Raw genomic sequence first — 15,615 nt, 5'->3', positions numbered from 1 at the left:
ACTTTTGTGTTTCAAACGTGTTTGCAAGGTCGCGTTGCCATTCATCTCTAGTCTGGTGTCATGAATATGTACTTTGACAAGTTTTACGCTGATCTTAATAATGAAACCTTCATCATTTACTGCCTCTCTCTTTTATTACATCATACATTTTCTGTCATTAATATTGAGTCTTGGGAGCCACCCCGGGAGCTTGTGCCACCATCTCCTGCATCCTTCCATGAAATGCATCTTGTCGGCTCTTGGTATGGCATTGCTCGCTTGGCTTTGGATGATGACGGTATTCTTCTTTGAAATCTTGCCTGAACATGTGGAAATTTGTTGAGCTTTCTCATTTATCCCCTGAGTGGGTTTCTTATAGTTTTGGATATGATTCTAAGCTTCTGATTTAAAGTTGTCAGAATCCTTTATCTGACGGGGAGAAAACACAAGAAGATGTGGGAAAAATACAGAACCCATGGGACAAAATTAAGGTTCAAGTCTACTCCGCTAATTCGATAGTTGGAAAAGAACTGATTTTCGGTATAACATGTCACCGAACAGAAATGATGCCATTTTGCATGGGAATCCGTATTGGCTTGCGACCATCAACGAGAACGAGGTTATTATGTATTTAGTGTGGTTTGATGTGTCCAAATCTTTGTTCAAGACGGTGTCTCTCTCCTCCCTTAACGTGGAGAAAGAGGCAATAGTGCATTTTTGGATTTTAATGCTGATCTGGCGGCTATAGTGCATGACGAAAATGATGAAAGCGAGTTGAAAATAATTTATTATTGGGTATATGATAATGTGGAACAAATGTGGGGCATAATAACAATTGAGTGGCCATTGAGAGGGAAGTGGATTTTGTCTGTTTCTCAAAAAATGTACATGTTACAATCTGCATGCACATTTGAAACATGTACAATTAAATGAGTTTCTTCATTTCTACTGGACTTTCCTAGATGTTAAGGGAGACTAAATGAGACTAAATTGAAAAAGACATTTAAATATATATGTGAGCTAAAATGCAACTCTCCCGAATTTGGAGAATAGGGATAAATTAAAAGATGTTAACTAGAAGAACAAAAAAAGAGCTAGAAGACACTAGGAAAAGATAGTAGTTTATTGCTTTATTTTTCTATACAATTTTCATCTTCCACCAAGGTCTATTTATACTACTTGATGGAATATTCTTGATCATATATCTATGGTTGTAATAAATGGTTTAATCAAGAAGTCATAAACTACCTAGAAGTTTTCTTAAAAATTTCTAGGATATTTTTTATGTTTCATCAAAATCTAATATATTATTAGAAAAACAAATACTTTTAATACTCCTCCTTAATGTATATTTTTGGTAGAATCCGGTCTTTATGCAAAGTTCTTCGAACTTGTTACATAAAGTGCTTTAGTGAATATATCAGTAGTTCTTCTATACTGCATTACTTGAGCTGAATGTCTCCCCTGATAATTGATTCTCGAAGATAGTGATACTTAATATTTTGGTTTCATCCTTAGTGGACATGTGCCATAATCTTGTATCATTAGTGGACATTTACCATCATTGATGATCCAGTATTAATACTTGACTCTAATATCGCAAACCAAATATTTGGTTATGCATGAAACAAACCTATCATGCATAATCATACAATCAAACACCCTCTATGAATATTCTAACATATTGGAGGACAATGGGATATCGAAATTTTTTAGCATCTATCAATATAAATTTGATGTGGAAAAAATATATATATATTTATATGTGTGTGTTTTAGGAACTATACATATATGTTTTATTGATGTTATTGCCATTTTTGGCCCCACTCTCCCATTTTTTTTCAATCGTACGCATATGGAACGACGTCGTTCTGATGAGCATTGGGTTAAAATGAGGCCATTTTCTATGTTTGGGCCCTTGTAGCAATGCACATCTACTAAAGTATCACTTTTGTCCTAAAAAAAAGAAATTATTATAATATATTAAATACTAAAATGATGTTCATTTCTTATATAATATATACACATGCAATTTATAATACATCAAAACCCATATCATATATATTAAAACACTACAGTTTCCAAAAACGAATAGATGAATGACTTTGCACAACACCCTTCACATTGAATTCTTATCAAACATGTTCTAACATATATTCCATCCTACCAATGATGTCTTTTAAATTCCCAGCCTATTCAACATGTTTTCTTTAATATGACTACTGAATATAATTTTAAAATATAATATTTCCTTATAATTTGCTGATACGATACGAACAGAATTATACACAACTTTTATATTTTTGAGAGGCTCCGATCTTGGTGCATAATTTGTTACCTATCAAGCTTCTTGTTTGAGGGATGGAGAAAAGGAGTGAAGTACTCATAGAATTCTATCCCATTGTTTTGTTGATTATTTTGTGGATGTTTTCTGATTGTTTTAGTTGATTTTATTACATTAAAATTCAACATACATCTGAGCACAGATGAATCATTCATATCATCAAAACAATACCAATGTCAACAAATTTCGCCCCAATGCTAAATAGACTCTTACTCACCTATCTATGTACACCTTCCATATTCTGGGCAACTAATGATCCATCGGCACTTTCGAAAATCACGAAAAAACGAGAAATAAAATATAAACTGGGAGAGGGGTCAAGATTCCCGGTTGCAGAGGTCGTAACCAGATATGACAGAGCTAAAGGCGAAGGCGATGAAAGCCAAGAACGACATGGCGATTGATGCACTGGCCATCAAGGTGAACTCGTCTTTGCCCCAGTTAAGAATCCAATCCATGACCCTAGTAGCAGCTGACGATGATGCTGATATTAGGAGATAAGCAATAATCTGCAAGAAAGGCGAAGACAGACGACCGCTGTTTATCTCAACATCAGATAAAGTTTAGACAGTACGTTTTATTTGATAAAGCAAATATGCATGTCGTGCCCATTTCTCCAGATCTCGTAACTTGAGGGAAGATTTCAGATCTAAATATGTTCAAGATAGTTTGAGAACCTGGAGGGACAAACACCGAAAGTACAGATCCCCCTTCAGAATCTGAGATGTAATTATTCAAACATTCTGTTTTTATAATTTGATCAAAGTTGAGGGAGTGTTACTGCAATCATCTCTAGCGATAAAAATGCTTGAGAAGCTAGTTTAGATTGGTAAGAGAAACACCATCTTCCCCAAAATCCATCTGGACGAGTGGAAACATCATAATGGTAGAATGTAGAAAACAGAACATGGTTTCAGAAAATCCTGTTATTGATAGTTGTGGGAACTGCAAAACGGCAGGCAACATAGTCCGGTTTCCAGAAAATTGTGGCCTTTAGATAAGTAATGTATTGTGAGTGAGAATGATTAAAAATGTCTCACCCTCATATCTTCACTGCTATCATAAGCTCAACGACAAATCTATAACTTCATATGCATAGAAAATTTTTAAGTAGATGTTGCAGCTGAAGATAACTTGCCTGATCCATTGAGAAAGCAAAATGGTAATGTAGATGGTGCGAGAAAACATGCTTCCCCGTGCCCAAATAATAAGCCAGATCGTATGCTTGAAAACCAGAATATACAAATCCGATAACATTTACAGCTAGACAATATCTGCAATAAAAGTAGAAATGAAGCAATCCGATTAAAGGGAAAACAGCAAGAGGATCTCTAGCAACAAGAACCTGTAAAATTTTAAGCTCGCCGAGTTTGGTATGTGAAAAAGAGGAGAACCGGAGGCTGAAATTCAATTGAAAAGTTCATTTAAACAAAAACGATACTCAATTATCTTCAATCACACCAAATCCTCCCAAGCATTTATTGTAATACAAGGAATCAAGCCAAATGGCAAGTACTGTAAGCTTCATTTAGAAACAGCAAATGAACCTAAAATCAAAATCCACAATTTGGTTATCTCAAGCATGCTACGCCAGAGATCATTGATTCAGACAGGAACTTCAGTGACATAATCCACACGTAGAAACATGTGAGCATCTAATTTTGAACGCATTGAAAAATCCATGGACTTGATCGAAAAACAGAAGATTTATACCTGTACTCCTTGTATCGATCAAAAGAATCGCCACTCCAACCTTGTGTCTTATTCGCAGCCATGACTGAAAACGATACCAAACACGCGATTGCCTCAAATACTCTAAAAACCAACGCCGCCTTCCTTACTGCCATGCTCCTCTCCGACCTCCTCAATATATTTGCCACCGCCGCCCTCGACCGCCTCTCTCCGCCCACCTCATCCTCCTCTCCACCACCGTACCCCTCCTCCAATCCAGCACCACGGCGGCTGCCAACCGGCCCCACCTTTTTCACCCCAGGCGGAGGCTCCTCCCGCACCAACCTGTCAAGCCCCAATACCACCGGAGAAGTCCCCTTCACATGATTCTGGGAGACGGGCTTCTCTCTCCGACCACCCTTCCCTCCGGCAGTCGGACTAGCTGGTAAATCAGCTCCCCGGGAACTGGGCTTCTCCGAATGGGGCCAGGGGCGCCACCCCTTTACTCCGGCGCCCGGAGAACTCGCCTGGAAATTGGGTTTTCCGGGAGACGGCGAAGGAGAGTAGTACTTATCAACCGAGACAAGTGATTTGTTACTTTTATTACCGAAATTATCATTTCCCTGCTGAAAAGAAGGGTCGTCTGACCGGAGTGGCGAGTCTGATCGAAGAGGGGAGTGCCAAGAATCAACCTGACTGGTGGTTGACTCCGTGTCCGACATAGATATATGACTGTTGCTGCTTCTTCGCAGCGTTTTCTTACTACGATCACTGGGGTCTTGATTTTCCATCAAATTCTCGAATCAAAAACTCAAACACTTATGCTGCGTTCTTGATATTGCAATCAAATGCGAAAACAAGGAGTGGAAACAGAAAAGGAAAAAGGGGCCCAAAAATTGGAGAAAAGAAATCTGAAGGAAGCTTTTTTGAATTGGAAACTTTGGGAAAGAAAGATTAAAAAAGTGAAGGATTGTGGGGTTACTATGTTTATTAATTATTGGTAATGCAAATCAAAAAATACATACATGCACGAGGAGGTTATCCAGTGTGGAGACGAGCACGGCAATAATGGTGGCCTTTTCTGGGATTCCATATGTGGTACGGCAACCGGGAGAAGCGAGTTCTGTTGGGACGATCCCGAATCCATCGCCGTAGTGAGAGGATGACGGCGTGACGACGTCGTTTGCACACAATTATAATAATTTCAAGAATTAATCCCCTAAAAAAAAAAATCAAATTATTCGATATTCAATTTGAGATTGATTATTAAAGACTTGTTGCAATTTGATTTTTAATTAACTTGAACTTATTTTTTTGTTGATAAATTTTCAAATTTCCGATTGAGCTCAATTTAATCATATACAAATATGCTAGTTATGGTTTGATGAAAATTTTCATTAATAACTTCTTAGATTTAATTCTTAAATTTTTAATAATTTAAAATTATTACACTATAATATCAATTTATTTATTTATTAATTTAAAATGAAAAAAAAATGACTAATCAATAAAGTTTCAAAAATTAATCATTCATTTTTCAATTATTTTTCTCATATCAAATAAATGAAAGTGTTTAAAATTAACTTTCCGTCAAATCATACTAAACAATTTAAAATAAAAAAATGTTATCCCTTTTGATCCCCTCGCTTTTCATTTTTCCTCCAATGTTCTCATATTGAACCGAACGAATTCTTAAATTAAAAATAAGAATATATATATTTCTATTTCTTAAATTAATATTTTTCAAACAACTCAATGGCATAAAAAATAAATAAATAAACTACATGGATATTTCATAATTTGATTATGGGCCAAAAACTTTAGTTAATTAGACCAAAATTAGTTGAATTTTGCACTAGGAAAGGACAAAATGGACTTTTACTTTAACCCTTCTTGACCAAGAAGAAGGGGGTCAAGGGGATGAAGTTCCTACTTAAGAGCTAAGAATTACCACTATTTCCCACTTTGCCCTCCTCAAATTATTTAATGTTTTTAATTATCTCACAACAAAATTGTGACTATAGGAAAATAATTCATTTCCATCTTTTTGAGATACACAAAAAAGCTGTCTTCATCTTCACCTTTGCTTTTTGGTCACTTTTAAGCCACACTCACATTATTTATATTAAACAAAATGCATAGCCCACCACTAACAAATATTTCCCCTTTAATCCTCACAATATTAATTGCTTCCTCAAGAATCATTTTTCCAAATATGGGCAAATGTGTAAAAACCTTTTCTAAAGCCAAGAAATCAGTTCTAATCTTTTATTATAAATTAAAATTATATTTTGTATTTAATTTTGTATATGCATTTCATGCGTATAAAATTAACATTACCTGTTACACTTAAAATCCCTCTAAAAAAATAAAATATTATACTTTTTTTCAAAAAAAAAAAAAATAAAGCTAATATTGTATTTGCATCCTTTTCGTAAATCCTCCATTTACAATTATATCCCGTCTATTAAAATTTTTGGACTGGAAATACAGACATTGGCAAAAAATTTTACATAAACTTTGTTTCAACATTTCATATAATTTATCGACAAAGATAGCATAGTAATATTTTTATACTTGAAAGAAGGTAAATATAATATGCATACATATAAAGTCAGAGGGTTTTAATTGAAATAAAATATTATTCCAAATTATTGTCATTGGACGAAAAATAGTCATTGGTGGATGAAAAAACTAGTCATATTATCAATAATTCATACGAAATGCTGAATGAGGTATAAACTTAGAAGATTATGTAATTTGTTTTGTTGACGTCGGTATTGTCTGTTCAAACCACTAATAGGGAACAATTGTAAACAAAGAAATTCAAAAAGGGTTCAAGTATAATTTCAAAAACTTTTGAAAAAAAATATATTTCGTATTTTTAGAGAAGCTCTAAGTGTAATTAATCATTTAAAAAAATACTTTATACATGCAACCTATATATGTAGAGTACAATACAATATTATTTTACAGAAAATTCAAATTGTCCAACAGTTCAGATCTTCTATCACAAATTAGTGCGACATCTGGTGTCTACTTCAAACATGCATCTCATATCAAATTTATTTAAAAAGCTTATGAAACACACACATGGAAAGGTACAATAGCCAAAGCAACCAAAACCACTTTTTTTTTAAATGATCTCTTTTTGGAATGCATGCAAATTCCTTGCTCTTTCCACTCTCACTTTCACTTTATTTGTGGTCGTTGGATCTTTCTCTCTCTTCCAATCATCAATTCTTCTCATTTTCTTTTGGACAAAATTCTTTTTACAATTTAGAGGGTGTTTGGCTAAGTTTATAAAACTTCACAAAATATTTTAGAGTTTATAACCTTTTGAAAATTATTTGATACTTTTTTTTGTTGAAAAATTTATAAGATTTTGAAATAAAATGTTTTGAATCTTATAAGCTCTTTAAAAAAAAGTTAATTTTAACCTACTTTTTTTAAATAATTTTATAAACTCTTTAATTTTAATATCCAATAAACAGAAGTACACACATAGTTATAATTATTTTACTTTCACCCTTACGTTTTTCCCTAAAGAATAATTATTCATTTATATGATTTTGAATTCTAATAGTTGCATGTTTTCTCAGTCATTATTGCAATATGAAGAGCTTATTATGTCAAACATTCTAACATCTTATTTATTCGAACTCTTTAAATTTTATTTTTTAGATAGAATCCGACATTTTTAAACTCTTAAAATATCTCATAAGATGTAGAAACTTGTAAAATATTTCAAATAAGTTTAGCCAAAAACCCTGTTAATTCCACTATGAAGCCTGTGATTCGTATAAGCTCAATCTTGTAAATTTAAAATTTGACAAGATTAGTGAAAAAGTAACAAAAAATATATAAATTCAATTTGATTAAAACTCGTCCAGTGATTTGTATAAGCTCAATCTGTAAATTTAAAATTCGCCAAGATTAATCTGAAAGTAATAAAATTTATTGATTCAATTTGATTAAAACTCGTCTAGATTCAACTCAGTTAATAATCAAATTGAATTCAAACATAATTTCTTAAATTTTAAATAATAATAAATTTGACTCGATTCAATTGTTAGATAATAATACATTGGAGTCGATTCAACTTATTTAACGGTGCTGGAAAGAGGCGTGAATGATCAGAAAATCTAAAACAGTTTCAAGTCTACTTTTAGGTTTCATTCGTGGGGGGTCATGGACATGATGTCTTCCACTAGGATTTCTGTGTCTTTAGGTCAAAAGCTAAAAGAGAAGTGCACTACTTCCGCCTTGTAGATGGTCGAAAGTTGTGCATGTTTTTAAGCTGGATTACTGCTTTATGCTGCATGACAAAAAGTTGCCAAGAAATAATCTGTCTTCAACTTTCTTTAAACACAAAGAGCCCTTTTATGGATGTTTTGCTTAGCATTCGAATGGTTTCGTGCAATGCTGTAAGGCTCCATTGCGTTTCATGGGATTGATCTGTCTCGTACGTGTGCCAAAATCCTCGAGCCAGCATTAGCCACAAATTGCGAGCCAAGGGATTAGTCTCGAATTTAATGGATTTGAGGACAACTAAGTGAGCAGATAAACATAAAACCCTATCATGAACACATGCAACGGTATTTGAGTTCGAAAGAGCTTCAAGACTTTAAATTCCACCCATACGCATAAATTTGGTTTCTCCAAATCAGATTTAACCGGACCGAGCCAATCACATGGCTGAGCAATACAGTTGTGACTGATGATCACACGACAGATATATATACTTGTCATATGATAATAATCCAGGTCTGGCCAGAGAGAGTCCAGGTCGGAATTTCCCTGCTTCTAGTCAGCTCACAGAATTCTCTACTAAAAGGTCACTACCCTTTAAAAGCAATAACATTCAGATAAAGAAATCAGAAATTGGGGATAAAATAAGACCCTGGTATCTTTGCACTACCTCAAGTGTAGATTCTTACAAAACTTCGGGGTGGGATGGGGTGGGGGGTGTTCAAGGGATGTTTCATGCATAGTATCATAGTATAATAATCCCTCAAGTCCTGGGACAGAGATAAAAAGAAACAAGACAACATTCCAAAATAAAAAGTAAAACCTCCACATTTCTGCTGCAAAAACTTTTTAAGTGGTTTTGTAGGCACGGCTCAGTCTGGTAGTTTCAGACGATTGAACAGCACAAGAAAACTTTGTTCAGGGACAACGTATAGGAAACCAAGGTCCGCACCTTTGACATACGGCCCCAAACCCTGTCTCAACCAAGAGAGGTTAATCAATGTGCCAGGCATAAAAGCTAGATTTGAACAAGAAACTTTCGACAAGATTGACAGCATGCCAGCGATTTGTGTTACCTTGCCGTTCATTTGTAGAAGCTCGCCCTCAACCCACTTAGGATTCCGGAACCCAAATTCCGCAATCCTTCCTTGACCTCTGTAACTTGCAACCTGGAAGAGAGGGACATCACTGTAACTCGTTCTGATGAAATTGTTATTGGGGGAGAAAATAAATAAATCTTGGCTTGAGGGCGACTTTCTATTGGAATTTGGGAAGAGTTTGCCAGAAAATTTCCAGCTTCATAAGAGATTAGCTCTCAACTATTTGCTACTTTTCCGTTAGTTTAGCCAAAGTAAATGCTTTTGTCATACTACATTATGACCCTTCGGGGAGGAAATAGGATCACATACCACTCCTAGTTCATGCGGGTACAGTCCCCGGTTCGCAAGACGACTACCCTTCCCTATTTTAGCACGAAATGTTACCTGGATAGATGCAAAGCACAGGATTAGTAGAAATTTAGCAAATAAACAACAAAGTGCAAAATGAGCCAAAACCTACATACCTGTCCAGCAGGAACATTCAAATCCCCAGTCAGCTTGACTGCCTCTACATACTCAAAGAATTCCATATCAGAAGATTTCTCGTCATTATTCACATTCCAGTTACCGTACTTGCGTTTTAATTGTACGACCTCAGTGCCGTAGGGGCCGAAAGCACCAACATAAAGACCTGCATTGACAAGAAGGCATCAAAAGTGACACGGATGCTATTTCTCTGCAATCCATGTACAAATTGCTGGCATGCTGTCAATGGGGGGTAAACTCACCATCAAATGGATCTAAATCACCTTTGGAGGTAATAATACGACTAAAATTTGTGTACTCAGATAGTCTGTTCCGCTTCTGTGCCTGACTGACTGCCAGCTTTACTATTTCACGCACATCTCTGGAAACCTATAGGCAATTAGAATAGATGAAATTTGAGATTAGAAACACAGAAAATTAAGAGCTGATCAGCTGAACTATTCTAAAGAATAAGCAATTCTGCAAATCACAGTTCTCTGAACTAGACCTGCCATTCATGATGGGAGCCTCTTTTCTGGTAGAAAGCACCGTCAACCCATTTTTAAAATTTGATAACCTAATAATGTATGACTAACGACAGTAAAGACTCCATGAAAAGAAAATAAGACCAAAAACATCCCAAGAGCTGCTGCTTCAACCAAGATCATTAACTTCGAAAACTATCTAGGTGGTGTTGCATTAGGGTAAAACAAGACTGTTTACTTCAATAAACAGAAAATAACATGGAAGTCAGATTGATTGGTGTCTGAAGGCAGCTCATTTGCGTAGCAATACTTGGACACTTTTCCCTCCCTCAGAAGCACAAAATTCTATTTGGTTATTTCCATTGTTATTCAAGTACATGCTAATTCTTTTTAATGTATACCTTAGGAGAAACTTTATCAGAACTCCAGAATGCCTTAGCAACTTCAGGAGGCATAAGTTCAGAAACACCTTGGGCAGCTATTGCAGCCACTTTAACTCGAGCTGCAACATTTTCTTCAGTGTCATTATCTTGATAGCTCTTAGGGATATGCAACACGAAAGAATCCCTCTCCATATTTTCAATATCAGCTGGGACACGAACAAATTCATCCTTGCTAGGAGTATCCTCTTTATTATGCACAACCCCTCCAATGTAAAGCTTCATGTCTAAATTATTTTCATCTTCCATCACATCATTATCTCCTTGTGCAGCAACTCGATCTGGCTGATTGTTACCCATATCAGTAACTTCCTCTTCGGTGTCCTTGCTGGTTGTGTTCTCATTGTCTTCTTCGATAAACTGCTTCACAGTATCCTCATTTATATTCTCAGTAACATCAACTCTCATCACTTTAACCTTTAATTCTGGGATTTTTTCTTTAAGAAAATTTATCACACTTTTTATTCCTTCTTCAGCAGCTCCTTCCAAGTCAATGTTCTTCCCTTCGCCCTTTTCAACTTCACTCCCTTCTAGCTTAACGTCAACCACAGATGCATTCTCAGTTTCACTTGTTGATGGCCCCTTGGTGGATTTATCAGATGAAGAACTTGAATTTGCTGAATTACCTCTAAGTTGTTTTAGAAATACAACCTGGAAAGTCATAAAATATCAAAAGTACATATGAGGAGATAATTCATCTTTAAAATCAGCAGGCACATGGTGACAGGCTTCACAGGCATTAATATAGTGCCCAATTTAAGTACTTATTATGGGACCTTGAACAAATGAAGTTAAATATATGCTTGATATAAGTATTCAACAGTCTGTAGAGAATTATTGAACCAGTACTTCCATTCCATCACCCTGAAAGTAGATGGCGATAACCCTGCTCGAGGATAAGTCAAACCTTAACTTCCAGATATAATGAAAATAAGGAGATTGCATATGTATAGCAACATGAGTATCTTAGCCAGAATTTAATGCTACTGTGTTGTGAAGAAAAATTCTTTTCCGTTGGTCCACTAGAAATTGAGAAAATAGGAAGAACAATAAGGGTAGCAAAAGCATACATCAGATGCAATACATCAAAAAGTTTCTTGATGGTAACAACAAAAATTCTGGCTGTTTACCTGAATGAATGCCTTCAACGAAATTCGAGGGAATTGCATCTTTGGCACCACAATATAGGGGTCTTGCAAGTTTGGTACCATGCTCGTGCAGTTGACAAAGTTTGGTACCATATGGAGGGATTCATTTGCATGGTGCATACCATTGTTAATTTCTTAACGGAAGGGCCATATGGCCATTAAAAAAATCCAAAAAATTGCATTTTTGGTACCATACTACAGAGCTCTTTGCATAGTTGGTACCATGTTGTTCTAGTTGACAAAGAATGATACCATATATATAGTTTACATGAACCTGTTGTCTTGACTTTGTTCAAATGGTAGACTCTATTAATCAATCACACCAAAAGGGATAGGTTATGGTGCCCAAATGTCAAGTCAGCCACACGTATTGGAGGTAGGGTTAGGTTATAAGGTACTTTTTTTTTTTTCCTTTTCCCCCTCCAGCAATAACTCTATTTCACGTCTGAACCTAATCCTAGCTTGAACATATTAGGTAGGTCAATGGGCAAGCAATACCCACACTCAAACCCATTATGATAGCTATTATCCAGACCTAGACCTAGTATTTTTACATTAGACCTGCACGGCTGCACCCATACACGTACACGTACTCATAAATATTTTGGGTATGGATAGGGCCTAAACCCTAAAATACCCTTGGGAATGGTTATCAATATGGGTAAAATTTGTATTTTTTTGTTAAATCCATTAACTAGATTTACTTTACATCTAAAAATTCTTAAATTTATGCATATTTTATTAATATTTTAATACGTATTGGTGTTTTGATAAAATTTGCAAAGTTTTCAATTTTATTTCCCTAGTGACAACTCCAAATTATGTTTCTAAAAAACAATTTGAACATAACGCTATACTTTAAAAAAATCATAAGAAAATTAAATTAGTTAAGCTCAACTAATATATAGAATAGTTAAAATTTGTTTGAATTTGAATCATAAATAATCATCAAATAAAATTTGAACACAAATTCAGATATATAAAAACATTTATGCCAAAGTTAAATGTCTTTTATGCCTAACTTTTTCTTACTAGTTCTTCAATTTTAATTTCTACTCGAAATATCCCTATTGCTTAATGGATTAATGAGAGTCTATCTTTTGAACAAAGTCAAGACAACAGGTTCCGGTAAAAGATTAATGAAGGTATCTTCTGTGCAAATAACCCCATTAATATAGTATAATTTTTGGTCAACTAGAGAAGTATGATACAAACTATGCAAACAGCCCCATAGTATGGTACCAAAAATGCAATTCTCTGGCATTTTCTTTTTACAGCCACATGCTCCTCTTGCGCGTTTTCCGTAATAAGTTAATGGCGGTATTGTGCAACTGAAGGCTTTTATATGTTACCAAACTTGGTCAACTAGAAAAGCAGGGTACCAAACTTGCAAGATGCCATATAATGTGGTTACCAAAAATGCAATTCACTCAAGAAATTGATACACATTTGTAAGTATAAATTGTATGAAAAATATCAGAAATCATTTTAAGCATCATTCATGGGGTCAGGGTGAAAGGTTCTTATATAGGACTATTCTTTTTTTTGGTTTCATTCTCATTATATTCATGTACTCTAGATAGCAGTCAACATATTATAAAATGAAGTGTGTGAAAGCACATCAGTGCTTGGAAGCATGTAGATGAACACATCTGATGTCTAAGTCATTCAGTCCCTTGAAGAGTTACAAAATATAAATCGCAAATAGAAACTTAAAGCTTGATATAATGCTTAAGTTGGTGCAAACTAAGCTAATTAAGCTTTTTTCCGGTAATTAGCTAATTAAGCTTGTAACATCACTGAAAAATACTCTGATGTAGGATTCAAAATGTCAAGAGATAATAATTAAGAAAATAATTAAAACAGAAAACTATGACTACTTATAGTAATATATTTAAGTTACATAAAAGTCACCTGCATGTTATATGTCTCGTTGGCATCTTTAACCACAAATATTTCAAATAGTGGAGTTCCAGGAGATGATGTGACCAACTGCCTGCAATAGTTACCATTACTATAGACTTTATGCTTGTATAACAGTGAAGGCACAGACGAATATATGTCCTCTTTTCAATTTAATCACCAATACCTTGGACTATAACTTTTGCCAATAAATCTGCCTGTTCCTGGAGTAATCCGAATTAATCTCCCAAAAGGATCATCTGAATCCTTTGAGTAGCCAACCCACCAACCAACCTACAGGCATGCTATGAATTAAGTGACAAGAACTCATTTTCAGGCAACAAAATGTGATAATGATGCGGAAGAACAAGTGAAAAAGGAATAGCTTCTACATTTAACATAGGGCTTCACCACAAGATCAAACTCAAAGAATACAAGCGGAGAGCTGTATTGAAAGAACAGAAAGAAAATTGACATGCCAGATGATATCCAGGGGAAAATAATAAATGACAGCCATCACAAGTCATAAATTGAATTTGATGTTGGGAGTACTATGCCAATCAAATAATGAAGCAGCCTTCAACTATAATCTATGCTGATTAATTTGCTCTACAGCAGAATATGATTGCTGGAAAGGAAAGTACCAGGATCAGATATCAAACATGAAAGCAACTTAGAATAATCAAAGTAAGAAGAATGACACACTGTTGCAATCAATAAGTTACCAGCCCACTTGCTGTACTTCGGCATAATCTTGAAGCATCATGGTAACGTTCTTCATCAATTGCAATCTAAAAAAAACAGCAAAAGATTAATATTTGCAAAATTTACAAGTATAATACGACTCACATCAATCATTACTTTTACCTTCAACTGTGACATAATTTCAGCAATACAATCTTTTGATGTTGCCTCTGCAATCGCTATTTTCAACTTAGCAGCTTCCTGGAAGTCTTCATTCTCTATTGCATCTTCTAGTTGAAACTGTAAAAGTGTAAAACGTAACAATCAGTCATGAACCACGAGGATACAGCATGACAAATAAACTACTTCATGGAATAAAAAAATGAAACTCACAGATCCGCAAAGTCTAAAGAACGATCATTGTAGCCAATTGCTATCAAGCAACTGTGACATTGTGTCCAAAGCTCTTTTGACAAAGATCAAAACTGATCAACCATTGTAGCGTATCCTCAGAAAATGATAAGAGATTTCAATATGGTGGGAACATCCACCACTTCTGTTCAAGATTTTTCTTAAAAAATGTAACCATTAATACCAGTACAAAGATTGCCATCTTCAATAGATGAATGCGCATGTATTAGATGCAAACTTGGCAAAAATTAATTGACAAAAATCAACTCTGTGATTGCATATAACATGTAAAATTGAAGCTGTATTACGACAGTATCAGCAATCAGGCACAACCCAATTGAAAAAAATTCAAAATCAGAAAAAAAAAATTATAAGAACAAAAGAGCATATGCATGTGAGCATCGAACCTTTAGAACAGAGGCATAATTTTCAGCCTGCTCAATCTCCGAAAAATGGCGGGTCCACCTATTCCAATCCCAATCCGCAGAGGACGATGAGGACGAACAAGCCGAGGAAGAAGAAGAAGAAGAAGAAGTGACATTATTGCTGCCACAGTCACTGTAATTCTTATCGTCATCAAGATTATTGCTGCACCGGCAGGACAGCTTAGAATTCCTGCTTCTTCTGGCGAGAGACTTATTGGGCAAATTGAGAGAGAACTTCTTCTTGAAAAAATGATTCAGGGTGTCAGTGGAAAAAGAGGAGGAAGAGGGAGGACGGAGCTGCGGCGGCGGG

General features: G+C 35.2%; 2 protein-coding genes across 2 annotated transcripts in view; both read right to left on the bottom strand.

Moving 5' to 3' along the window:
• LOC105157203 (CASP-like protein 4A3) lies at nucleotides 2,444-5,146 on the bottom strand. The gene is made up of 3 exons (XM_011073538.2): nucleotides 4,037-5,146; nucleotides 3,462-3,597; nucleotides 2,444-2,832 (listed from the first exon to the last, which is right to left on the bottom strand). The coding sequence occupies exons 1-3, from the start codon at nucleotides 4,783-4,785 to the stop codon at nucleotides 2,641-2,643; spliced, it is 1,077 nt and encodes a 358-aa protein (XP_011071840.1). The 5' UTR covers nucleotides 4,786-5,146; the 3' UTR covers nucleotides 2,444-2,640.
• Nucleotides 8,906-15,615, bottom strand: part of LOC105157202 (protein EXECUTER 2, chloroplastic) — a 6,924-nt gene continuing 214 nt past the window's right edge. Inside the window, exons 2-12 of the mRNA XM_011073537.2 lie at nucleotides 15,288-15,615; nucleotides 14,653-14,769; nucleotides 14,511-14,576; nucleotides 13,973-14,079; nucleotides 13,798-13,879; nucleotides 10,697-11,386; nucleotides 10,074-10,200; nucleotides 9,810-9,976; nucleotides 9,655-9,729; nucleotides 9,322-9,414; nucleotides 8,906-9,219 (exon numbers count right to left, since the gene is read on the bottom strand). Of these exons, the coding sequence (XP_011071839.1) occupies nucleotides 9,118-9,219; nucleotides 9,322-9,414; nucleotides 9,655-9,729; nucleotides 9,810-9,976; nucleotides 10,074-10,200; nucleotides 10,697-11,386; nucleotides 13,798-13,879; nucleotides 13,973-14,079; nucleotides 14,511-14,576; nucleotides 14,653-14,769; nucleotides 15,288-15,615 (1,954 nt within the window). The 3' untranslated portion in view covers nucleotides 8,906-9,117. The remainder of the gene's footprint in view (nucleotides 9,220-9,321; nucleotides 9,415-9,654; nucleotides 9,730-9,809; nucleotides 9,977-10,073; nucleotides 10,201-10,696; nucleotides 11,387-13,797; nucleotides 13,880-13,972; nucleotides 14,080-14,510; nucleotides 14,577-14,652; nucleotides 14,770-15,287) is intronic.

Source organism: Sesamum indicum, linkage group LG3, assembly GCF_000512975.1.
Source record: "Sesamum indicum cultivar Zhongzhi No. 13 linkage group LG3, S_indicum_v1.0, whole genome shotgun sequence".
In the NCBI taxonomy this organism is placed as follows: domain Eukaryota; kingdom Viridiplantae; phylum Streptophyta; class Magnoliopsida; order Lamiales; family Pedaliaceae; genus Sesamum; species Sesamum indicum.
Note: the sequence above shows the minus strand (reverse complement) of the source record. Positions and strands in the feature narration are given on the sequence as shown.

What these genes read in the sequence shown, in the direction of transcription:
- LOC105157203 (XM_011073538.2), bottom strand. Translation starts at nt 4,785, where the DNA reads ATGGAAAATCAAGACCCCAGTGATCGTAGTAAGAAAACGCTGCGAAGA. An exon ending in GATCGATACAAGGAGTACAG is followed by an intron (nt 3,598 to 4,036) that starts GTATAAATCTTC and finishes CTTTTATTGCAG; the next exon opens with ATATTGTCTAGCTGTAAATG. An exon ending in TTGCTTTCTCAATGGATCAG is followed by an intron (nt 2,833 to 3,461) that starts GCAAGTTATCTT and finishes CCTTTCTTGCAG; the next exon opens with ATTATTGCTTATCTCCTAAT.